At 45.4% G+C, this 26227-nt stretch overlaps 1 protein-coding gene across 4 annotated transcripts; it reads left to right on the top strand.

The window, feature by feature from the left end:
- The first annotated feature begins 283 nt into the window (after positions 1-283).
- Positions 284-26227, top strand: col15a1b (collagen, type XV, alpha 1b). Of its 4 annotated transcripts, XM_086129729.1 has the most exons (44): positions 5938-6394; positions 8665-8852; positions 9202-9411; positions 9826-9978; positions 11369-11443; positions 11893-11991; positions 12592-12688; positions 12855-12895; positions 12995-13150; positions 13224-13250; positions 13337-13399; positions 14128-14205; positions 14340-14402; positions 14481-14636; positions 14975-15136; positions 16369-16422; positions 16585-16620; positions 16708-16845; positions 16920-16979; positions 17056-17091; positions 17180-17221; positions 17420-17482; positions 17886-17921; positions 18016-18099; positions 18292-18357; positions 18684-18719; positions 19416-19478; positions 19632-19721; positions 20031-20066; positions 20270-20323; positions 20413-20469; positions 20642-20701; positions 21332-21376; positions 22244-22325; positions 22433-22458; positions 22569-22658; positions 22876-23020; positions 23147-23202; positions 23270-23401; positions 23526-23624; positions 24139-24213; positions 24575-24772; positions 24870-24985; positions 25154-26227. In XM_086129729.1, the coding sequence occupies exons 1-44, from the start codon at positions 6067-6069 to the stop codon at positions 25374-25376; spliced, it is 4194 nt and encodes a 1397-aa protein (XP_085985855.1). In that variant the 5' UTR covers positions 5938-6066; the 3' UTR covers positions 25377-26227. The 4 variants fall into 4 exon arrangements, with proteins under 4 accessions (XP_085985854.1, XP_085985855.1, XP_085985856.1 ...); XM_086129728.1 differs by lacking the exons at positions 5938-6394; positions 14975-15136; positions 21332-21376 and adding exons at positions 284-436; positions 695-759; XM_086129730.1 differs by lacking the exon at positions 14975-15136.

Genomic DNA, 26227 nt, shown 5'->3' with positions numbered 1-26227 from the left:
GGGTGGAGGCCCGATTGTTTCCTGAAACTAGTTTTCCGGATCATGACTGATGTCGTATTCTCCTCACAAATGTATCCATCATTGAGTCATTAATTCGTATTCGGTACAATTAAAGTGTCACATGTTAAAGTAGAAGCAGGACCTATTCGGCTCAAATTAATGGAGAAAATTTGACCGAAGCGCTCACCCAGTGAGGGGCGGGAGGGTCAATTGAGTGGGTTAAGGGTGGGGTTTCTCACCGAGGGAATCACATTTCCCAACTCTGCGGGCCTGAAGACTCGGCTCCGAACTGAGAGAGCTTTTGTCCTGCCGAGAGGGAGAGAGGGATCTGGGAGACAGGCGGGGAGAGCACAAATTTAGCCACATTTCCTCGCACACATGCACTTGGATTTGTCTCCTGGATTTTTAAATCCCTTCCTTCGAAAATGTTGCAAAGGTAAGACACTTACAATTTTGCTAGCATGGATTCATCCAAATTAACCGAGCTGCATCACAATGACGTCACCCATTTCTTCTCAAAGCCCCTCAGTCATACATGAGTGCACCTTTGGCAAACTCGTCATTCAAACGAACCTTTCTCATCATATAGTGAATGCGGCTCCCTCGTCGAACAAATTTCAAAACCACGTTTTTCTTTTCGATCAACTCTCAACTTGATAACAAACTCGAGGTCATGTCTGATGTGTCTCCTCAGGTGGCCTCTAGTTTTGCATCTCGTCCTCCTGTGCTGTCATACTGCAGCTTCACAGCTCCTGGAAGGTAACGTTCATGCTGCCGCTGATGCTCTTTGTTCATTTCGGTCTTGTGGATGTCGTTACCGACCAGTGGTGCCCAACCAGTGGATCGCGATCAATCGGTCGCCCGCGCACGGGTCCCAAGTCAATCGCGACGAGTGTAGTGTGGAAAAGAATTGAAACAAAAATTGGGTGTTATTAATCTTCAATTTTTTTGTGTTGGTGTGACCTCCACCCTAAGCATTATACAATCATATCACTTTCGCCAAAAAGTATTTTAAAAATTAAATTTTAACCGTGACATACATCACCGGATGTTATTAGCGGTAAGCAGAATTGCAGCTTGCGATCAGAGTTGTTGCGACGTGTGTTTTTGATTTTTGTTTTCATTCTCATTCCAAGCTGGTTTCATCTGCAATTCACCAATGGCACTGGCAAAGAATGGCAATCTGGAGAAACAGGAGAAGCATTTTTAAACCGTACACGTGAGCTACAATAGTTAAGACGCTGCAAAAGTGCGTCCCGTGCTTTCCGCGTCAGGTCTCCACGAAGGTTGACAGTCATTCCCTTTTCACAAACTCGTATCCGCTTGATTCTGCTGTTTCTGTTTTCCACTCGCTGACTCGTTCAACTCAATTAGCACTTGGCTGACTCGCTATGAAGGGGATTCGACTTGTAGCCACTCTACGTGATTTATTCGTGACTTCTGCAGTTGCATTTGTAATCCAACTGATATTTTGGTTAATTAGGGCACAGCGCTTGCGTTCTACGTTTTTAATTCATGTTAAGCAGTTGAAAACATTGCCTCGCTTTTACCAGACCAACGATCGCCGTCCTCCTTCATGAACAGTTTTTTAACAGAACGCCTGCCGTCTGCTTTTCAACCAGTTTCCACCCTTGACATCATTCGTAGCAGCTCCAACCTGGTTTCTGAACACCACACGGTCACGTATGAGATGAGAGAGGCTGCGCCCGCAATGCCGAAAGTATCCGAGCATTAGCATCGGAGTAACTCAGGGCGGACTCGAGAATGTGATCATGTGGCAACATTGACTTTGATCGGAACACAGTTGTGCACCGTGGAACAAATGTCCAAGGCACAATGGTCATTACGGCCAACCGTGTGAGATTTTAAGGGGAACACATATTCGCTGGAAAACTTGAACGCCTCAAGGCTGGACTTGGAAAAGACAGTTTTCCATGATGGGATGTGACAAAGCAGAACCTTAGTTCCCACCGTTGTGAAATTAGTATTATTATTATTATTTTTTTAAACCTTCAGATGTACAGTAGTAGAAAAGGGTTTTGACCACAGCTGCTTGAAAGGTTGGTTGCTGAATGTTGTTCATTCAATCCCAAAAGTGAGCCGCGGATGTTTGTATCTGCATTTCCATGGTTACTTTTGAAAAGTTAACCGTGAATCGTTGTCATTGTGTGTCACACAAGTTCTGCTTCGGGGCAGAATGGCTACAAAGAATGTCGCTCTACTAATTGAAGGACTCCGTATAGAATCTGCATGTAATTATGCAGTGTCGTGTTTTGATGCGTCCCAGTCATTTTTAGATGGACCTCACCATTGTGTGCGCTGTATGGCTGCTTAATAGAAGCAAATGTTTTCGTAAAATAGATTTCTGGCACGAAAGTAGTCTAACACTGTCAATGAAATGCATGTAAAAAGACTGCTTCATCCATTTCCCTGTACGCGGCCCTCAAAGGAAAACGTTCGGACACCCCTGACTGAAGTGTGACAGTTACGTAAGAGCGGGGCGGAAGTGCCGGACCGCTTGCTCACAGACAGAAATGGGCAGATGACAAAAGACTCCTAATAATGTGGTCTGGTTGTGCATATCTGTTGCTGGATTCACGCACCTCATGCTTTCATGAAAAAGACCAAACGAGGAGTGGGGGCAAATCAACAATATTGGTTTCCCAAAATTCTGTCCATTCCAACGCTGACAATTTAGCAGACCGTCTTGGAGAATAACTTAACGATGGGGAAACAAAGAAAATGAAATGGACCAAGCGGATCAGCCGGCCTCCGGTGTCTGTTTCCGAAAGTGCCAGAATATGAAACAGTTGAGTGTAGATGGAGCATTTGAATCGGCCCCCGCGACCGTTTCATCGCACTGTCGGGATCTCTCAACAATGGCGAGCGTTGTCAAGTGAGCACACTGCTGATGGGGCTCTGCCAGTGACACTCTGCGGCAAATATGAGATAATATTTTCCTGTGACATTTTTTTCTGAAGGTTGTCTTTCATTCCACACAGTAAATGTCTGTCACCAAGCAGAATGCTGGGCTTTCTTCATCGCCACGAGCCAAGGCCAAAACGCTCCCCGGCTCGACTCTTTGTGCTCTTCAGGGGGGTGAGATTTGGGTGACGGCAAGGATGGCAGGCGATTTGCGAAGCGGGATGGGGTCAACGTCCGAGACACACCGTGTCACGGAAACGAGCCCTCTGCAGATGGTCACCTCTGATCTCCAAAGTCCAAACAGCGCATTCCTTTATTCCTTTTGAGAAGGCAAAGGAGGACCGGTACGTGTCCCAAACAAGATGTTCATCTCAACCGAGACTGTTGTCTTTGTGGCCCGTCGCTCAGGCTGCCGGGAAGCGATGAAAACCTGAAAAGTATCCCAAAACGAGTCTTTGAGCTGCTCCCATCTAACACCAGGTTTTGCTTTCAGGATTTGGTTGGAGTGTGGGTTCCAAAGGCACGCGCCCGTCATAATGGATTAAAATTCTTTGATCGGTCTGAATTCTGTCAATGTTGTCAAATTGATTGTTGATGAATCACGCAGAGTCTCATCGAGCGTTAGAGGCAAAATGGCGTCCCGTGCTCATTTTGTCAGTGTCAGTTTTCATAATTTGTCTGGCACATTTAATGTGGCGGGCAGAAAGTCACGGTGCCTCAGGATGATGCAAGCAAGATGGCGATATATTTAAAATGCATATTTAAATCAACAGAGCAAATAATGAAAAGCCAGTGAGAAGAGATAATTCGTGTTTCAAGAAAGACATTGTTGCAGATGTTCCAGAGGCAGAGTTCCACCAAGTAAACCAGAAAGCCATCCGTGGACGATTCCAAACTTAAGCTGATTGTTTTGTGGTGTGACGGACGGGTCACTCTGAGCTTGTGGCCAGCATGTGTTTGAAGGACTTTCCGAAAGTGGTTTAAGTCATTCAGTAAAACCAAAAATGGTTGTAGACATGCCTGATGCCGGTTTTAGTTGTTTCTATTTAATGTGTAGCCCGACTCCACGCGATGAGATGATTTCTTCTAAGTCTGGATGGTCTGTTCGGACTGGGCTTCCCAAAAAGAGCTGTTCTTCCTTTTCTGACTGAACATGGCCTAGAAATATGAAATGAAAACACATCGTAGGGGGAGTGAGAAAGTGAGAGGAAGCTGGGGGAAGTGCATGAGAAAAAGTTTCAACACTAGCTTCATTGATTAGTGGCTACAGTGTGTGTGTGTGTGTGTGTGTGTAGTGTAGAAGTGACAGAGAGAGAGAGTGTGAGGTATCCCATTACCTGAGAACAGAAGCTCTCTGTTTGACCTTTGCACCCGTCCTCCCATGTTTCTGCATTGTTTGACATATTTTTGACTCTTCAGTGACAGCAGCTGTCACGTCTGCCTCACAGGTCAGATGTTTGTGGTTCGAATCTCGGCTCCGGCCTTCCTGTGTAGGCTTTGCTCTCCTGCGCGACACTATGCAGGAAGTTAGTTGAGCTGTGTTGTTATTTACGTTTTTTTAAGTGTGCCATAAAACGCCTCCTACTGTCATAGAGTCGACAGTAACGTCAGATATTGTTTACATTTGAATAAAACTGTAGTTATGTATCCCTCTCTTCAAACAGCATATTTTAGGCAAATTTAAAAAAAAAAATCTATGACAAATCGAAGCAACGATATAACCCAAAATGGATTACAGTACTCTATACATACGTATACACAAGTTGGTCCTGTATTTAGTATGTCATAGTCTAATACTGCATCACGTCATTGAACTTTTGCTAGCACTGTTTTCGGTGAACGCGAGAGGTTGACAAAATGTCCGTTTTGTTCTGGTTGCGTTCTCGTGTGCAACACGATCCAGCAGAGGTCGCCATCAACCTTTTGGAAAGTGCCCAAACCTACTTCCAAATTGCCATTTTGAGACACACTCCTGACATTTTGAAAATTACATTACGTTTAGCAAGATTATTACTGTACATTTAAGTCATAATGAATGATACTCATTTAGGGCAACACAGTGCTTGGCTGGATAGCACGTCCGCCTCGCAGTGCGGAGGTGCTCGGTTTGATTCCATCCGCGGCCTTCCTGTGTTGCATGTTTTCCGCGTGCCCTTGTGGGGGTTTCTCTGGGGACTCCGCTTTCCTCCCACATTCCAAAAACATGCATGGCAGGTTAACGAAACACTCGAAATTGTTCCGAGGTGTGAGGGTGAGAGTGAGTGATTTGTTGGTCTGTGTGACCTGTGATTGGCTAGCAGCCAGTTCACCCCCGCCTAGTACCCAAACACGGCTGGCATAGATTCCAGCACGCTGGCCACCTTCATGAGGATAATCGTATTAGAAAATGCATAGCTGGATTATTGTTATTGTACTGTAACATACAGTTTTTCTTCTGTTTTGTTTGTGCGTTTTTAATCGTGAAATATGGTCGTAACAAAGTGTACATTTAGTAGGTAGACACAGTCACAGAAGAAAATCTGCATCAATTCAAGATCTAGCTAGCTAGCTAGCTAACTAATCTCCTCAAATCTTCTGATTGGTTGTGACATGATGTTACATGCCAGCGTCACTCACGAAAAGTAGTTGCCTGACGGGACACATTACGAGACATTGGGTCACCTTTGGCTTGATGGTGCGGCAGGCTTAAATTGCCCGTGTCTAATATTTTGAAGGGTTTTTGAACAGCACAAGAAGGCAGACTCGGTTCCCACCGTACTTACTCTTTTAATTTGACGGTGTAATTCATTTTTGGTGGAGGGAGAGCAGTAGCTCAAGTTAGAAAGAGCGAAAGGAAGTAGTGATGAGCACACTCTCTAATCTGCCCGTCCATCCGAGTAAAAGGGACAAGGGAGTGAAAATCAGGTCTGCCGCATTGTGGAGGGCCAGAGTAGGGGGAGTCACTAATTACAGCAAGAGGCGGAGGGGGAGAGGCAAACGGGACCATGCGAGTGGATGGAGCGAGGACAGTGAGAAGGTACAAGACCGTTCACTCTTTCTCGATTCTGCACCTGTGAGCCCCAGCGCGTGCGGCTCGTCGGGTAGCTAGGTGATCGCTACACTTGACAGGATCACATCGGTCTGTGACACCAGCAGAGGACCATGGGAACTCTTTGCACCTCTCTCGCTCTTTGCCTGCTCTTGTCCACACCCGTACCAGCTCAATGGTGGAATTTCTTCTGGGCAAGCCCCAAGAGCAGCCCTCACCCCTCTCCTCCATCTGTAACTTCACCGAACCCTTTGGATATGCGAGGGACAACAGCGTGGGTGGGACCTGAGGACAAGACAACAGGGAGCGCTTTCACTCCTGTGATCCACACCAAGATGTCATATCTTGGCCCGGCAGGGTCTTTCCGGGGGACGCCACCTCCGGGGGTGATGATCACGAACGCCAGATCCCATTTCAAACCATTGAAACGCTGGAAGAGCGGTGAGTGTTCAAACCGGAGTGTCGAAGACAACTTTTCGATGCTTTTTATAACTTGGTTGCCTTCTGGCAAGTCCTTTATGTGGTGTTCAGCGTGTTTTCCATTTTGAACCAGGATCCTTAATCTCCAGATTTTTTTTTGGGGGGGGGGGTATTTTTTGGTATTGCTATTCCCCCCCACCCCCTGCAGCCTTTAAATGAATTGTATCATGGGGTAATATTATGTTCCAGACACAGCACACACTAATTTATACATCAGAATTTTTCACAATTTCCCAAGCTTTATTTCTCAGGGTAACGACTCAATCTGGACTCTTTTGTTTGGCCTTGATGATGTTCCACCTTTCATCTAAACAGACGTCATCAATTTTCGCACAAGGCCAGTTAGGCCAGCACGAGTGCCAGCGTTGTGGCTCGTGCTGTACTAACTGGCCTTGTGCGTGAACTGATGAAGCCAGTTAGTACGAGAGGCGGAACGTCTACGAAAGACCGCTGCAACAGTCCACTTGTGACGGATTCCATGCCCTGTGAGGGAAATGATTCTTCAAGCACACCTATGACTTTATCGAAGCTCTCGCATTTGCTCTGGTAGCATGCTGGTATGTGACATCGAGGTCCCCTCATTTGCGTTGCACTAAATCTTTGAGAACCTGAGAAATCCAGGGGGAGTGGGCCAAACAGCGGGAAGCTTTTGTGTGGTCTGACAGGGTCGAGGTGGGTTTAAAAGGTTACGCGCGGCAACACAGAGGGGCTGGGGCTGGATTTTTTTTTTTTTAAGTCTCGCCAAGCTGCTCAAGCATTCATGCGGCCAACATGATGAGGATTACGTGGAGATTTGAAGGAGAAATTGTAGCACAAAGTTAGCTCCATGGTGGACAGATTTATGAAAAGATTCTGATGGAGCTGACATCGGTTGACGGAGTACGAGTCCTAATTAGTCTCCCGAAAGATCAAAATGTTGCACTGGTACACATAAAGGACAGGCTAAGTACTTAGCTTTGGTCACAAATGAACTGAATTGGTCAATGGACATGCACGGGTCTCGGTGAAGGCGTTGTGATGCAATTTATGATGACTGAAACGCGTTCAAAAGTTAGTTTTAGGCTTTTCAATTCACATTGTTCATGTCCCGCTGCGGATAAATTGACACTCGTGGTTTGAAAGTTGCCAATCGGCTTCCTGGCTGCTGGCAAAAGGCGTTTATCATGAATATAATAAATCACAAATGTAAAGCGCATCAAGCAAATTTCATTGGAACAGTTGTGTGTGATCGAGACAGACGCGCGTGGACCCAAATGCCCTCAGTCAGGCGCAAGTGCTGGTGGGAAAGATTGAAATGAGCACGACTCATCCAAGCCGCTCTCATGCTGGGCCAACGTCAAGAATGAATTTCATGACCATCCCGACGGCGGGGGGGTGGGGGGGGGGCGACGACTAGCCCCCACTGTCGAGAAAAATGCAAGATCCTCTGAAGATTGGACACATTTTTATAGTTTTATTCAGAGATCAGAGCACTCATGAGCGCATTGGTTGATGACATTCAGTGAGTGAATTTTGCTTTGTGTTTACGTTTTTTTTATTGACTGCGCACCATCCCTTTTGTGTTTGCAACATTACATTTACAAATGCAAAGCTTGTAAACTAGAGTATAGTGCACCATGGTCTGTGTTAGTAGAGCGACACATCGGCTGTCATTCTCTCTTCTTCCAACACATACCGACACACACATTCACACTCAAGCCTCTAATCGGGTATGTTTCCAGTTGGTCAGGCTGATAAATTAGAGAGCCCCAAATCTTTGGAGTGTCCGGTGTAATCTGTAGTGTTTGTTCATTTGGGTGAGAGAAAAAAAAGTGTGTGGCACCCCCATCTCGCATAATGACTTGAAGAATAAGAGGAGTTTCGGGGTTAACATTGGCCTCATTGCAATTGTTCATTTGTGATTGTTAAGGGTGAAGGGGGGGATTAGGAAATATTTTATGTCAATAAGTCCTCCAAGAGAATGTGTGCGCATGACTGCAGGTATAAATCGTGTACAGTATACAGTTTGACTGGCCCTTCATGATATGAACGTGTGCGCCTTTCAGAAGTGAGTCAGCTGGGCTGGAGGGCGGCGCTGTAGCGCCCTCTATTGACGAGCCGCCGCTGAGTCAAATTGAACGCTTCGAGTCAGCCATGGACTGATACGATCGCTTCTGCACGAATACGTAAACACCTCGACACTTAAAAAAAAAAACACCACCCCTCAAGTTTAAAAATTTCTGTCTTATCAGAGCGAAGCTCCGGAAGTCACCTGGACTTGACCGAGTTAATTGGCGTGCCCCTTCCGCCTTCTGTCTCCTTCACTCCCGGCTTTGAGGGCTTTCCGGCGTACAACTTTGGGCCCGAAGCTAACATAGGCAGGCTCACCAAGACCTTCGTGCCAGGCTCATTCTTCATCGACTTTGCCATCATTGTCACGGTAACAAAGAGTTTGAACAGAATCGTATGGATTTGAAACGCTCCCTAACAAAACCGAATGCCATATTTAACGTTGAAAAAAATTACGCCCTCTTGTGGTATTGTATGTTTATTTTCTCCCTCTTGAATTTTCTTTGCATCTTTATTGTCTTCCATTTTAGTTTAGTTTTGTTAATTTTCTTGTATTCTCTGCTTAGCTCTACTTTGTCCAAACGTTTGATAATGGTACATGCAGAAATTACTGATCAATCTGGTACTTTTCCCATTGTATTAGTGTCATTGAGTGTACTGTTGATTTGGTGAAACGGTAATCAAATGCACACACGTCTTTTTTATTTTTCCCCCCATAGATCCGCCCAGCCAGCCAGAATGGAGGCATGCTCTTCGCCATAACAGATGCCCCTCAAAAGGTGGTTGAGTTGGGCTTAGCCCTCACTCCAGTTCACGCAGGTCTGCAGAGTATCTTATTATACTACACTGACAGCGAGCAGCCATCCCATAGCCAGAAAGCCGCTGCCTTCAGTGTCCCAGACATGACGGACCAGTGGACACGCTTTACTGTAAGTCGCGCACCAAGATATTTGTGAAATTACTCTCAAGTACATCAAATCTGTAATCTACTTCAACTAATTACACTTTGAAACCACTGGAACAACTGCATGCAAACTTATGACAAATGCCTCAGACCTGTTGCCACGGCTATTAATATTCTATCAACTAATACTTGCTGAAGCAAATGCTTTGATTATTTCTGAGTCTTCAATCAACCTACCATGCATGTTTTTGGAATGTGGGAGGAAACCGGAGTACCCGGAAAAAACACACGCAGGCACACTCTGGACTTTATTCGGTTCAAAATAAAAAAAATCCCTGTATTGCATGAGTGCATCATCTAATAAGTGGTGACATGGTTTTAATTTTCAAGGCCATGGATGCAATTTGTAAGTCAGGACTGTGTCTTTTTGACTTGATAGGTTGTGGTGGAGCACAATGAGGTGCGTCTCCACATGGACTGCGGTGAAGCCGAGAGGACGACCTTCCGTCGAAGGCCAGAAAGACTCACTTTCTCACATAACTCTGGCATTTTCGTCGCAAATGCAGGAAGCACCGGTTTTCAGAATTTTGTGGTAAGTGGAAAATAGACACGTTTAATGGACTGTTGATACTCACGGTTTGCATGAACTATGTAGGGTGTGCTGCCAGTCATAGCGCATGTCCATTACAACTGTACAGGACCCAAAATACGTCGTGACCACCAAAGATCCTCAGGAATGCAAATGTCTATTGCGTAGATTTCTTGACATTTTTGAAAATCAAACATAGGGAGGAAGTATGCGGGGAGTGGAGTGGAGTGGCGTCTCATGTGGAAAGGGGGAGTGAAGAAGGGAGTCGGCTCATGATACCAGATGAGGAAGTCAAACATGCCATTAAGTCTTAAATCCCCTCAAAGAACTTTACCATTCGGAATCGTGTCTCCCAACAAGCAGGGGAGACGGGCGACAACTATAACACGGGTCAATTGGAACACTTGCTCCAATCAGGAACAAGTGAGGAATTACCTGATTCACCTTGCACATGCTAAGTTAATGCACTCACGGAGAGTGAGTTGTAACGCTTAGGAAATGTGAAAATTTAACACAAGCTAATAATTATCTTGAATGCATCAGTACAAATTAGATTTTGATCAGAAAAACAATTGTATTGCAGCGTTCACGCAAAACGCAGTTTTTTTGCACATTAGCGTACGCTTGAATGCTTGTCTTTCAGCGTTTTTACAACTGATCTCTGGAGTCTTTTATGTCATGATGGCGCCGCATGCTCAGCTGTACTGAGCAACGCGTGAGTGGTAGAAGCTTAACCTTCAGAAGCCCACACATACACATTTTCAATTTTATCCTGGCACAGAACAAGACCATCATGTTTTTTAAAGCATGGTTACGATTCCTTGCACTTGCGTACAGTATTAGTGAATCACTTTGTTAGTTAGCTCGCTACCAAGATACGTAGTTAGTTTTCTAGCTACCAAGCGAGTTAGTTAGCTAGTTTGTTTCTGCATACCCTGTATTCGTGAAAAAGCATCAAGAAATAATTCTACAGTATGTTATAGTTTCCAACTACAGTTTCCAGTTCCAAGTTAACGAACTTGTTGAGACTGGCATCGTCGGTTAAGCTTTCCATGCACAGTGCTCACAAAATAAACACACGCCACAAATGCTTAACTGTTGACATAGAAAGAAGACTCTGTAATTGTCCATTCATTCCACTTTTGTGGCATGTAGCCTGACTCAGAATTGAGGATCAAAAGCATCCCGACATCGTTATCCAGTATGGAATGTGGGGCCATGTATGAGTGTGTGCGCGGCGCTATGCATGTTGCATCTTTACCAAGAGCACAACTCTTTCGTGACAGTCAAGTTGTTGCTTCTTTAGAAGAGAGAAGTTGAGTTATACGAGAAAACCGGAGTCCGGAGCTCAATTTTCATCGTATACCTGAAGCATTTGAATTTTTTTTTCCAGGGATCCATTCAGCAGCTACTTATCAAAGATGATCCCAGGGCAGCCGAGGAACAATGTGAGGATGACGATCCTGATGTGAGCAATACACACAGTGCGACACATCGATGTTTACAGTAGTTTTGTCTGTGGCCAGACTCAACCTGACTCAATGAATAAAATGATCATTCACTCAACAAGAAGAGTACGAGCGCAGTATGTGTATTTGAAATGAATAAGATCACTGCTACGTTGTATCGCACAGTGAATAATTCAATGCTTTTGTCCAATTCCTCAAGTCCTAAATGACAGTCTATTTGAATGGTTTTATGCAAAGCATTTGATCATCCATCGCCCTGTGTGAGGTTGCATGAGATGATAATTTTTTTTCTTCTTTCTGAATATAAAACAAAGTTCAATCGGTAGGTAGTAGTAGTACAAGAACTGATCAAGCACCGTACTCGTATCCGTACCGCACTGTAATTCTTGTTTGTTGAATCATTTTTTCCTCTTGCTTGTTTTCCCTTTACATGCCGCAATGGTTGAAGGCTTCTGGGTATGCTAGTGGCGATGATGGTTTGGAGGACCGAGAGACAGAAGAAGAAATCACAAAAAAAGCAGGAGGGGGGAAACATGGAGCAGCACAGGTATTTGAAAGATTTTTATTCTTACTCTCTGTGTTACAGGTGGTTGTGGCAGGTCAGTCTCTCTTGATTTGGATGTGGGAAACAAAATCAAGGAGGAAACCAAAACAAACAAGCATACCCTTCCCCATATGAATTTATAAATGAGCTACCATGCGGAACACAATTCTTCTTCGTTCCGTCCAGAGTTACTGAAGCACGGTTGCAATTTGATGACATTGAACTTATTTACGCAAGCCTGAGTAAGGACTGCGTGGATGTTTCCGTCGATGCCTTCCAATAAGACTTTTTACTTTGCGCTGGGTTTATCAAAAACACCCAGACCCAAATAAATATGTGCCTGTTTGTCATCTTTCTTCCTCCCACATCTGGGAAGTCAGGCTAACCCTAAACATCCCATTGAGCACCCTGTCCTTGAAGCCTCAAAGGAAATTCTGGAAACATCCTTCAAAAGCTGAATTTCTGTCATTTTGGGTGTTTTATCCTGAATGAATCACGTGTGTAGTTGCCTTACATTGATTCGGTTTGTTCATAAACGTCAGTAAATTTGAGCATGATGCGGTTTCGTAGCAAATGGCAAATTCACCGATCCCTTTCGCGTAGGAAAACACCGTCCCAATTCGAGCGCCACCCGCAAAGCCTCCAACCTCGGAGAGCCAGCTGACCTCACTGGAGGCCAATGAAGAAGTCTCCCTAAAAGGTTCAGTGAGCGCATCTTACGTCTTGGTGGAGTTTGTTTTTTGTTGCAGCTCCTTACATGATTTCAATTTAGTGCTTCCTTTAAGTAAAAATCGGATTCGTCCTGATTGTTAATGTACTAATTTTGACATGATTGTGGTCACAATGTTATAAATTGCCATTTTCAGGGCCTCAGCAGACAGACGAGCCAGGGGAAGCATCTGAAGAGGTCAGTTCACAGTCATGAATATTGTTTCAATCTATGCTTGATTGTGTCTTTTTTTTTTTGGACAGAAAAAAAAATCATCTGTGAACTTTGAACACTTAGGTTCTTGTCCAGCACATTTTGAAAGGAGAGCCAGGGGAGCCTGGACTACCTGGCCCCCCTGGGCCCACTCTTCTTCCGAGGCAAACTGAGCCAGGGTCAAGAGGTCCACAAGGACCACCAGGAATCCCAGGAAAGCCAGGAAGAGATGGACAGCAGGTTTGGGCTTTGTGTAAATCGAACACGGATTTGTTCATGTACATTCCACTGACCTCGACCAAATATTTAACAGGGAATGAAGGGAGACAATGGAGATGCAGTAAGATTCGTATTACTACTTTTCTTTTGTCATCATTCACGTGCTTTATGTTATGCTTTTCAATGAAACATTGGTTGTTGTTCTAGGGTCAGAGAGGACCGCAAGGATTTCCAGGTTTGGATGGAGATGTTGGAGTCAAAGGAGATAAGGTCTAGCTCATTGGAATCATAATAAGAATGAGTCTTAGTTCATGCACTTTGTTGACTCCAACACCACCCGGTCTGTTCTAAGACAGCTTAGTCCAAAGTTAAACAGGTTGGAAGGCCTGTATTAAAAAAAAAACGTGAGTCATTTTTAAATATTTCCTTTACGTCTGAAAACCTTAGCAATGGTGGCAAAGCTTTGCGCACTTTGGGAGTAATTACCAAGAGCACTCACCACCTGCTTTTTGGTGGGTGCGCAAGCATTTCTGCTTTTCATCATCTGCCTGTGTAAATCTGCACGGATGTGGGTTGGACCAAGTATTGGCACGCAAGCCGGTGCTTTAAAAAAAAAAAAAAAAAAAAGAAAAAGGGGTCGGGCAGTTTGCGCCATTGTGGGCGTGAATACAGGTCAACTTGATTCCCTGCCAATCTCGTTCCCTTTAAATGCAGTTTGTGAGGGGTGCGCTGATAGACCTTGACGTGGCAAAAGAAGAAACTGATTTGCTCGAGTCACGAATGTTGACGCCTGTATTTTATTGCATTTGATTATCTGCGCCAAAACTTAGATGTACTTCCAGCAGGCATAAAGTGTAAATGAATATTTGCCACCAAATGGTCAGAAGTGCCGGGTGGTTGTCGAAGGGCCATTGTCTTTGTCAGTCATTGTGTTCTCTGAGGGGAGACTTACTGCTGCTCCTTTTTTTTTTTTTTCTTCATGACATCCGTACCTCCAGGGAGCGCCCGGAGTTGGTTTTCCAGGTCCACCAGGCCTACCCGGGCCTCCTGGACCCCCTCGTTCACGCAGTGTGTCTGTAAGTCATGTTAACATCCAGTAGTCATGCAATCAAATCCTGTTTTGTGATGAGTTTATAGCACGGCTGTTTGATGCTTGAGAAACTTGAAGTATGATGAATCGGCATCCATTCTTTGTTGTGTTGTTCCGTAGTATGGAGAAGATGCGCTGGGTTCTGGGTTTGAGGATCTGGACAGCGATACTGAGCTCATTCGGGTAAAGGGAGATCTGTGATATCCACTCTACAAAGATGATCCACCAACACAATTGCGTAAGTGTCACTGTGCTCGCCAGGGTCCTCCAGGGCCACCTGGACCTCCGGGACCACCCGGTCCCCCTGGGACTAAGCCTTCATCATCAGCAGACATTGCCGAGGGCCTCTCTCACACGTATGCTGGGCCACATGGTGCCCCTGGTAAAAATGGACTTGTAGGCCAGCCAGGAACACCAGTAAGTCACAAATTTAAAGATATATGTCAACTTGAAAACTGAAGGAACAAGAGTAGAGTTGTGCGTGCGTGCGTGTGTGTGTGCGTGTGTGAGAGAGCGAGAGGGAACATTGATCGCAATGAAGGAATATGTAAAACGTGAACATACCAGGGAAGTGTTGATCTGTTCAAAATATCCATTTTTGCCATTGTGTTCTTCAAGCGCTTTCCGTGACCTTAACGTGTTTACGTTGTGTCCAGTCAAATTGCTCGTCTTTGTTCACATCCCACCACCGATATGCCTCCTCCATTTCGACGTTCCGCATCGAACATTTGCTGCTCCTCTCCACTCTGTTGCAGATGTTTAAGGATTGGTTTAGTGGTTCTGGTTCTGGGTCTGGTGCTTCAGGTTTGAGCACAGAGTTGCACTCTGACCTTGGCTCTGGTTTCAGTTCTGATTCTGAGTCCAGTTTTGCTTCCGGGTCTGGGCTTGACTTTGGCTCTGCTTGGGTATCGGGCGAGGTATATTGATATATATATTTCTGGGGGGGGTTGCATGGTGAAACAGCAAACCATAATGCAATGTTACAGTCACAAGCCAGTGCACTGAGTCTGCATTTATTTACTTATATTCTATGATATGATATATTTGCTAATCTGAGACAGTAAAAGTGATATTTCTACACATTTGTGTATGAAGATTGTCCTGAGGAATAAAGAGGTCCCGACCTCAGTACTCTGGCTACTAACTGTACACTGTCCTCCAACGGTATCTTAACCTGCGGCTGACAGCTGGCTCTTTTTCGCCTGAAGTGGTCTTCTGCATCCACGCAGATGTGTGCAAACCAACATCGCTTCTCCACCCAGCGATGGTTCCGACTCGTTTGACATGATCTGCTCAATGCCATCACTGGAATGGAACTTTACACAAACACGCATGCTGTCGCACTTTGAGACTCCATTTTGCTTCTCTCATTCCATGTTTGCGCTGTTTTGTTGTTGTTTTTTTTTTTTTTTAATCCATGTTCTCAGTGAACACATTGTTCTAAGGCATACTGAAAAGGAAACAATATGACATTATTGATTCAATATCTCAGTCTGCCTTGCAATTAAGTGTTTCTGAAACTTTGGAGGAATGCGAGCAATCTTTAAGGATGACTTGTCAGCTTTCCGTGAAGGATGAGAAGGAAAAAAATGATGGGCTGCTTCATGCTACGTTTCAACAAGTGCAGTGAGAAGAGACGTTAACTGGATTTTATTTTGTAGATGCTTTGATGCAGCGATTGAGCTGTACCGGTCAAAAATATAAATGCGGCACTTGTGTTTGCTCCCTTTTTTTTTTTTTTATGAGCTGAATTCAAAGATTTTTTGTACAATTTGGGTAAGCTTCATCTCTTCACCAGGAAGTTGAATATTCCTCTAAACAAGCTCTCACATTTGGATTTGGCCCTGAATGGGAATGGCTGAGGGGGTCAGCAAAGGGCTTATCATCATCTCCATGGAGTTCACAAGAGTCAAACTCCTTGAGGCCCACTCTTTTGCATGTTTTAGTCATTTGCCTCCTCCCACACGCACGATTCAACTGATCAGCTCATCAGCAAGCTCTGCAGGAGTCTGCTAACCATCATTAGCAAGAGAGTGGCCCTCAAAGACTAGAGTTTGACACTTGTGCTCTATTTCTTCCTTTTATTTCTTGATATTTGTCTTTTCTTGATCGCAACGTTGCCCGTGACAGTCTGCGCCTGTTTGTTTAGGGTCGAGCAGGAAAAGATGGGACTCCGGGCCTCCGTGGAGCTGCGGGAGAGAAGGTCAGCTAATCACAACTTCCACATGGTGTTTGTGCGTCTATGCAATATCCCAAAGCAAATATTCTTAATACGACGGTGCTCCGATGAACCGCCCCCCCCCATGCCATATTTTGGATCCTTTCGTAAATACTCTCTTGTTGTCCTTTCCCATGAAATCTTTAGGGTGACAGAGGTTTGCCCGGATCACCTGGGCCAAAGGTAATTCTGCTCATTCTCTATATTCTGTACTTGAGTTCAAAAACGTCGGCAAGTCAAGGAAGTTTCCGTTTCTCTGTCTCTCCTCAGGGCGAATGTGGAACCGCAGGCAATGCGGGGTCAGCGGGACCTCAAGGGCCCAGCGGTCCACCGGGAAGGAGAGGCCCACCGGGTCCATCGGGACCCCCGGGACCCCCCAGTCCTGCAGGAACCAAATTCTTTGTTGAGGTGGTGACCTGCTTTTCTTTTGTATCCACTGGCTCCATGCCACTTCCATTTCAAAATCGGGCCTTCTCTTTTAGGATATGGAGGGATCTGGCAAGAGTGACACGTTCCTCGGAGCAAGAGGCCCAGGCCCACAGGTCGGTTTCATTTCATGGGTCAGTAAAAGTTTGTGCTGAGTTTTATTCGATCCGCTATGTCCATTCTGTTGTTTAGGGTGCACCTGGTCTTCCTGGTTCACAAGGTCCAAAGGTTGTGCTATATTTTTGCAGTACTCGAGTTCTCCATCACATGTTCGCTCGTATCGCGGCATCAAATTTCCATTCTCTGTCTTTTGAAGGGTGAGGATGGAGTTCCAGGTCCGCCAGGACCCTCTGTCAAGGTACAACTCCTACTTGTTACGACCGCCCACATCCCTCCATTATTTTATTGATTTGAATTTTTTTTTAATGTTTATTTGCCAATTTAGTCGAGCATTCCTTAGTTGGGCTGTTTGATGATAAGACATTCACGTTGGTGATATTAAACAGAGTCGTTTGCCGTTATTAACTCAATTCTCAAAAAACTCGGTTTATTGCAGGGTGAAAGAGGGGACCCGGGAATAGAGGGTTTGCAGGGTCCCGCCGGACTACCAGGTCCGAGGGTACGTATATCGCGTTCTGTAGCATACAGTGCATCCACAAAGTATTCACGGCGCTTCACTTTGTCCGCATTTTGTTATGTAACAGCATCATTCACTTTTACAATTATTTTTTTTTCCCAAACAATTATTTTTTTTTCCCAAATGTATTCAAACTAAAAAGAACTAAGAAATCACATGTTCATAAGAATTGCACAGTCTTGCCAGGAAGCTCAAGAGTGAGTCAGGCGCATCACGTTTCAGCTTTCTTGAAGTCCACCGGTAGTAAATTCCGTTGATTCCGTTGGAAGCCAAATGTGCTCCCTGGAAGGTCTTTGCGGACAATGGCTTGTGCTGTCATTTATTTCATTATTTCTCTGCCCACACACACATACATTCGCTAACGTTATTTACTTGATGTGCGCAGGGGGTTAAAGGCGAAAAGGGTAGGCCGGGGCAAAAGGTAGGTTTCGTCGCTTCCGTGCTTTATTTCCCAACCACAGTTTTGTGTTCCCGCATAGACACGTCAATAAACAAAACTTTCTGCGTCCCGCAAGGGCAATCGTGGCACGGATGGCATCGACATCATCGGACCACCTGGCCTTCCCGGACCTCCCGGCCCTGTCATTAATCTGACAGATGTATGCACACATTTCTCCATCCGTATTCTTGTTAATTCCCAAAAATGCTTACCTGTAAATTGAAATATGAATATAAGTGAAAGACACATTTAGTTTTTTTTTTTCCTGATTTTTCGCCAATCAACACATACACATACAACATTGTCCTCTATTGATCGGTTACATGTGTGAATGATTATATTTGATCCGCAGTTGCTCCTCAACGGCACAGAGAGTATATTCAATTTCACAGAGATCAGAGGACCACCAGGGCCAAAGGTTAGTCGCCAAATTCATGGTAGAAAATATCAATGTCAAGTGAATATTGATTAGGTTCCATGCTCATTTCTCCAAACTAGATTTTCACATATTTTTTTCCCCTCAATGTCTACATCTGTGTGGTTGAAGCCTCTGTGCATACGTTGCATCCGCGACAGCATATGATGCGTGTTTGAAATGCTTTCGCTTTTGGTTAATTGTGACAGTTAACCTGTATATGAGCAAGCTTGGTTTATCAAAGATAATTGATCCGATTCTCTTTTAGCTTTTATGAGTGTACATCCTGATGCGTGCACTTGCGCTTTTTTGTGTGTGTTATGTTGCAGGGACCTGAGGGCTTGCCTGGTAAAGCTGGATTCCCTGTAAGTACATTTTCGCAGACATATCCACTTCATTCTCAGAAGAAATAAGTAATGCACACAAATTGTGCATAGTTGTATCCAAGGCAAAAGAAAATTATTGCTTTCATTAGACTTCCAGTGCGGTTAAAATGAGGCAACAGGCATAAATGTTACCTGTGATTCTGCTTCCTGTAGGGCAGGGATGTCCAAACTACGGTCCGTGGTACATCTGCAGCGCGCCATCCATTCTTCAGTGGCCCGCGACATATATTAAAAATGACATTCAATACATCCCACAAGGCTCATTTAAAATAAAATAAAAAACAGGGTAGATGTGGTGCAGTCTTTGATTCTGGCCTCAGTCTTCCTGTGTGGAATTGGCATGCTCTCCCTGTACGTGCGTGGCTTTTCTCCGAGGACTCCGGTGGCCTCGCACATTCCCAAAAAATGCATGGCAAGTTAATGGAACACTCAGAAGTTGTCGCTAGGTGTGATTGTGAGCGCAAACGTTTGTTCGTCTATGTGTGCCCTGCGATGGGCTGGCGACCAATTCAGGGTGTCCCCCACCTACTGCCCGACGACAGCTGGGATAGGCTGCGGCACGTTCGCGACCCTCGTGATGAAAAATGGATTAGAAAAGGGATGGATGAATCTGTCATCTTTTCAAGAGCACTTCGCCTCCAACTCACCCTTTGTCATACTTTGTTGATCTCCTAGGGCCCCCGAGGACCAAAGGGAGACGTAGGCCCTCCAGGTATCCAAGGGCCAGCAGGGCTCAAGGTGAGAGAGTCTCGCTTAATGACAATTGCAATCACAAAAGCGTCCTGGTCCAAGCAAAAAAAACCCCCCAAAAAAACCAAGTCATTTCACTTCAAATGTACAATCTTTTTTGCCAGAGTTACTTACAAATGTCTGTTTCCCCGCATTTAACAGGGAGCAAAGGGAGAGCCGGGAGTGACCATTGCTGCAGATGGATCGCTTTTATCTGCACCAAGAGGTCCCCGTGGGCCCAAAGGCATCAAGGTTGTCCTTTCGCCCTCTAACTATCTATTGCACACATTCTAGTTATCTCAATTCAACTTATCTGGAGTAGCATGACCTGATTTACCGAGACCCTACACATGTAGTCTCTACTTTAAAACTCATTCACTCCCAAAGACGTTTTTAAACGTCTTTTCAGACTTGGTCTAGAATTGGCTGGTACTGAATGAGTTTTAAGCAATATCTTTGTCATTTGGAGAGTGAGAGGACCCAAATAAGTAAAATGATCTTTCAGGAGAATATGAGAGCCAAATCAATCATTTTTGTCCGCATTCTGTTTTCTTTTGACAGGGTGCCCGTGGATCGGCTGGGCCTGCAGGACCCATGGTAAGTCCATCCAAACGGACACAACGAATATTCAACGACATTTATTTTTGTCAGGGAAAGCTGCACACACATGGTAAACCGTATGTCTTTATTTTGGTTTTAGACATCAGAAGCGGCGCTTCAATGTTGCACGATTTCTCATGAGAAACAAAGATACAAAGACGACTGTTGGAGATGGTGTGTTACTTTTATCTTTTATTTAGGGCCCACATGGACCTCCCGGGCAAAAGGGAGAATATGGCTTTCCTGGACGCTCCGTACGTATTCCGTAGCTGATGGATGTTGGATTTTAAAACAGAGCTTTGCGTTTGTACACCCCAAAAAAAATTTTGTTCTCTTTTGACAGGGACGACCTGGTATGCCTGGTAGGAAAGGGGAAAAAGGAGATTCTGTTGGCATGCCGGTAAGCAGTCTGTTTTTACACCTTTACGCAATCTTAATTGTACACGAGTACATCAAGCTGTCAACTCAGATCAGTTTTGGAGGTGTTTTCATTTCCAATTACATTTGCAAAACGGACAACCGATCATCCATTGGGTTGTGCCTTTGACACGATGTCAATCTGATATTCTCAGGGACCCCCCGGTCCACCCGGTACGCCCGGACTGCCAGGAAGAATTATTGGATTGAATGGAGTAAGTGTTCATCTTTGAGTTGTTGGGGGTGGGGGGGTTATATTCTTGATGGACTCGGAAGATCCAAATGTCAACGTTAGAGGCATCGGGAACTGTTCATTCGACCGACTCAAACCAGATCATGTCTTTGTCATTTCACACTTGATGCTAGTTGTGGAGATGTTGCCTATTTACCAGGAGTCAAATGTTCTCGAGTTTCCTGAAATGTTGGCATGAGTGACGTTAGTAGTTGAACACTGCAGACACGTGGGTATTTCCAGTGGAATCTCTGAGCTCAAACACTCTTCAGCGATGTTGGCCTCGCAATGATTTGTTGGTCTTTCAAATCCAATTCTACTCCGAATCCAACGACAAACTAGAAACCATCAGTTCCGGTGTGAAACCCTTGCCATCACGATATCCGTTACGTGCACAGCGTTGAGCAAATTGCAAGTTTAGCTCTTTGCATCTTTACATATCAATAAATCGGCCCATTTTTACACCCCAAATTTCGAACTTTCTTCTTGGTCCTCACCCATTTTGCAAAATAGTCGTTCCTTTCTTTCCGCTTCAATATTTTGTTCCGTTTTGCGAGTCGTGCCGAGTGATGAATCCATGACTCAAAGCTGATAACGTGCTCTTCTCTTAAAGACAGTGTTCCCAGTGCGCCCCAGGCCGCATTGCAAAAAGGGACTCGTAAGTCTGAGGCGTACCATCTCATTGGTCCGTTTCGTTTTGAAATGGGGTGCCATCCGATGGTTCTGTCGGGGAGTGGAGAGAGCAGCATGGCAGCTCTGTGGCCACCCTTTATTATCTGCCCCCCTCCCCTCTCCTTTCCTCCAAACTTCCTTTGCTGACCTCATCTTCCTTCTTGCACTCATGAGACTCGGTTTTGGTGGTGTTGGGTGCATGGGGAAACATTCTAACAACGATTCTTCATAGTCTCTGTGGGGGGGAGGGGGGGGGGGGGATAAAATATAAACTTGCCTTACTAAATTGGATAATTAACAAGTTTCTTCAAATAATGTGAAACCTTTACGGAATTCTCTTCTTCAAATATATCTCGTCTAAAATGAGCCACGGTGTGTAATTTTATTTTGTTTGTTTTTGTTCTCAATTTAAAACCGCTTTCGTTACTATGAGGACCGGTGGCAGCGCCAGATTGAGCACGTGACCAAGACTGCTCGTTGTTGTTGCTGTGATTTTCTTGGCATATTTTGGGATTTTTTCTGGACCCCTTTAGTGAGTTAGAAACTTCCTGCATTTCAAGCCTGCCCACAGACACATTTGAAGGAATGGACAGATAGCAGAATACATAATCATCGTTTCAATTTTCATCATTTCAAGTCAATTTTAATCTCATAAAAATCTCATTACTTATATTGAAGAATCCCACTCATACAATAATACTATGGACTGAAATTATTGATGGTCACACCGCTAACGACGCTGTGTTTTGAACGTCCTAACCGTTTGTCTGCGTAAATCCGGTATTTAACACTCAAAGTGCCTCAGTTGTGTCCATGCGGGTGATGACGAGTGTGTTCATTTTTCCGTGTGTAGGATTCAAATAACAGGGTCAATATCGTAAAAGCGAAAGGAGAAAAAGGAGAGGTCGGGATACCCGGAGAGCAAGGGACACCTGGTAAGAACTTTTCACGTCTCGTTCGTAAGCCATTTTTGTTTTGAATTGTCTTTTATTTTATCCGAGCAAACATTTTCTCACGAATGCGTTATGTTGTTGTTTGTCAGCCCCTGACTTTCTCAATGGACCTGTGGTGAGTACAGATCGATGTATAATTGATGACAGGCAGCGGAATAAAAAGTTTGACACACATCAAGCTTCTTTTTCCTGGCTGATGTCTGTTTGTTTTTGTGGGTTGCGAAGGGTGTGAAGGGTGAGCGGGGATTTAAAGGCCTGAAGGGAGAAAAGGGTGACTCGGGCCCTCCAGGACTACCGGGGCGGTCAGGACTTGTGGTGAGTTCTGCTAACGAAGCGCAAAGCTACCCAATAAGTCTTTTCTACCTCTTTTGTGGGCTTCTTGGGTATTGACCCAGTTTTCTGTTGGGCCTCTTGAACTCATTCAGTACCAGCCAATTCTGGACCAAGTCTGAAAAGACGTTTAAAAACGTCTTTGGGAGTGAATGAGTTAAATGTATACTGAAAAGTGAATGTTCTTTGTTTGTTTGTTCAGGGTCCTAAAGGTGAGTCAGTCATTGGCCTTCCAGGTTCTCCTGGTTCTACAGGCCAACGTGGAGCCCCTGGGATTGGACGTCCAGGTCCCAGAGGGCTACCCGGCCCTCCCGGACCCCCAGGACCACTTCCTGATTTTGGAGCAGGTGTGTAGCGGCACAACACGCAGAAGATGGAAAAAAAATCAAATCAAATCAAATAACCTTGAACCTCTGCAGAGGAAGTTGAATGTGCTTGCTGTCTTTGATGAGTGTATTATATGTTGTCAACAGGTGTGGGTGTCCCAGGACCTCCCGGTCCTCCTGGCCCCCCAGGATTTTCAAACCCGGTAAGAAACATGGTCAGAATTCTTGAAAGTAAACGTGTCCTCTTCTCACACGGATGTGTGTGCTCAGGTAAGCACCCACGAGACAATTTATGCTCTGACCAGAGAGACTCGCCGTGCCCCAGAGGGAACCTTGGCATATGTGTCTGAGAGCGGCGGAGAGCTTTACATCAAATCACAGAATGGATGGCGCAAAATTCGGGTGTGTATTGGACCTGCCAGTCAACGGGGTGCCCCAAGTGCGCTCCGCACCTTCCTTTCTTCCCGGGTGGCGCCCCAGTGTGTGAAATGTGACTTGAGTAAGCGCGTGCCTGTTCCCATATCAGCTTGGAGAGTTGATCCAATCCGAACCGTCATCCTCATCGGCAGCTCAAGCCCACAACAAACCTGGCGAATGGAGCCGACCGCACAGGAGCCACAGCCAAGTACGCGCACAACTCAAGTGTAATTTGAAAACAACTGGCGCTGTATCCAAAGTGCCGTACGTGGAGCGAAAATAATTTACGCGATAAAGTAATAACGAAGAGAATGGAAGGTGCCGAAACAGCCCAACTCAAAATCAAGTCTCATGCCGAGTCAGAAGCCAAAGACTAAAAATGAGTTTGAAGACGAGTTTGAAAGATGGGCAGCGGGACCGGCGGCGGCCAAAGGCTGCATCCCCTCGGCACCTCTGCTTCTTTCTCGGTACCTCTGGTCCGCGGACCCGAGGCAGCGGGCAGGGAGCTCAGAGAGGGACGGTGCGGCCAGGCCATTTCAACTCGAGGCACATTCGGCCTTTTATTTGCTTCGCAATAAATGAAGGATCTTTTTCCTTTCGCTAACTTGATCCACATCTGGTTGTGTATTTTGGCACATCAATTAATTTTTTTTCCGGCCACATCTGGCTATGAAATGTCCCGTTTACGGGTGAAGCTAAGCGACTGTGTATTTGTCGGACAGGAGCTGCATGAGGGCAGCAGAGGATTTCAGCCCAGTTTTCACATCCTGCCGCAGACCTTCAATGCCGTCGCCGGGGTGAATATCCATCTTTGACTTCGCCGTGTGACATTGAGCGCTTTGTTCTATTTCTTTGAATTTGATTTGCGGGGGGGGGACCGGCATCTTTTTTTTTCGGGGAATCACACTGACGCTTTCAAAGGCCACGTCCTGACAGATTTGTTTCCTTTAAATGATTCCGAACGTGTGTTTGGCCAACCTTGTTTGTCAAAACCCGGGGTCATCAAATCAAGCGGTGCATCAAACCTATTGCCGAAGGAATCCCTCTCTGAGCGAGGGGATTGTGTTTTGTCCCTGTCAAACAAAAAGGGGAGAATTTTGGATCCAGCTTTGGACATTGGAAATTGGATTCTTCTGTCATCTCCCTTGCTGCGTGTAGCTCCATCTGGTGGCTCTCAACGCTCCGTTGAAAGGAGACATGCGAGGGATCCGCGGGGCCGACTTCCAGTGCTACCAGCAGGCACGGGCTGTGGGGCTGACCGGCACGTACAGGGCCTTCCTGTCCTCGCACCTCCAAGACCTGGCCACCGTTGTGAGGAAGGCAGACCGCGCCCACATGCCTGTGGTCAATCTCAGGGTGAGGACGACGCCTGTTCCGCGCCGCCGTGAGCTCATGAAAATATGCTCGTTCGTAGAATAACCTGCGATGGCTTTTTTCTGTCCTCGCCTATCAGGGCGAATTGCTCTTCAAAAGCTGGATGTCCATCTTTTCGGGAAATGGTGGCACCTTTGACCCTTCCGTCCCCATTTACTCCTTCGATGGACGCGACGTGCTGACTGACTCGGCGTGGTGAGTGTGGCCGAAATGGTGGGCACCTGCGGCTTATGTGTGTTTCCATCCCCCCCCCCCCTTTAAAAATGGAGTGTGTGTGGTTTATAATCAAGTGCGCTCTATAGTCCGGAAATTATCCCAGGTGCCGTCAGTTACGGCGCGTATGTCTCTCTCGCTCCTTTCCAGGCCAGAAAAGCTGATCTGGCACGGTTCCAGCGCTGGAGGAATCCGCGCAACCATAAACTACTGCGAAGCCTGGAGGACCGCCGACGCGGCGGTGACAGGTCAGGCCGCCCTGCTTCAGACCGGACGCCTGTTAGGTCAACACACCCGCTCGTGCGCCAACCACTACATCGTACTGTGTATCGAGAACACGTACGTCGGGAACATACAGCAACGGAGAACTTGAAGGCGTGCACGCGAGCGGCATTGCTCAAAATGTGCAGGGTCGATCAGTGAAAATAATCATCAGGGCGGTGCTCTTTGACTTTGTGATTGGGATCAAGTTCATGCGCAAAAGCTGAATTGTTTCAAATCCATTTGCGGTCACCCTTTTCGATTTTTTTTCAGTGGCATCCAAACCGAACTTTGAAAACAACGACGAGAACAAAAATCCAGGTCTAAACTAAACTTTCCTCTGTGCATGGACAACATCAGGGAAAATAATTGTGATTCAAATAGAAATGTGTACATTAAAGACAGTAAGTGAATGGAACTACACGAAAATCACTCGCAGAGAATATTCACCACCAGGCAATGCCGGGTAACAGGAGACACGCCCAAGTGATTAACATTGAGGAAAAAAAAAACGTTGCCCCTGCTGGACGTCCATTTTATTTCACGCTATTCAAACTGTTCAATCTCAATCTGTTCACTTTGTTTTAGTATTTGCATCACAATTCGTTTGAGATTTGTATTAATTTATACCGTAAAACATATACTATAGACGTTTAGTGAGTTCACTTATAAATCTTGATGAAAGTAAATTGTTTGTGTGTGTGTGTGTTGATCGTGTATAAACAGCAATTTTTTTACTCCATAGAGTTGGTCAGTTTTGTTTGGGCGCGAAGTAATGGCTTGTTTTCACTCGGCAAGTACTGGCGGTGGCGTCCTTCGAGTGTCGTGTCTGGACCGCGTAAACTTGCATTAACAAAATGTTATTTTCCGTCATGTCTGATTTTTGTGTTCCAACAAAACTTGAGCTTCTGTACTGACTGACTGATTGTCACTGAATAAATATCTAATTATTGTTTTTACAAA

The sequence above is a fragment of the Hippocampus guttulatus genome, chromosome 14, assembly GCF_054856545.1.
Source record: "Hippocampus guttulatus isolate MCC_2025c chromosome 14, RoL_Hgut_1.0, whole genome shotgun sequence".
NCBI classification, from domain to species: domain Eukaryota; kingdom Metazoa; phylum Chordata; class Actinopteri; order Syngnathiformes; family Syngnathidae; genus Hippocampus; species Hippocampus guttulatus.
The sequence above is the reverse complement of the archived record's forward strand: the minus strand, read 5'-3'. Positions and strand labels throughout refer to the sequence as shown.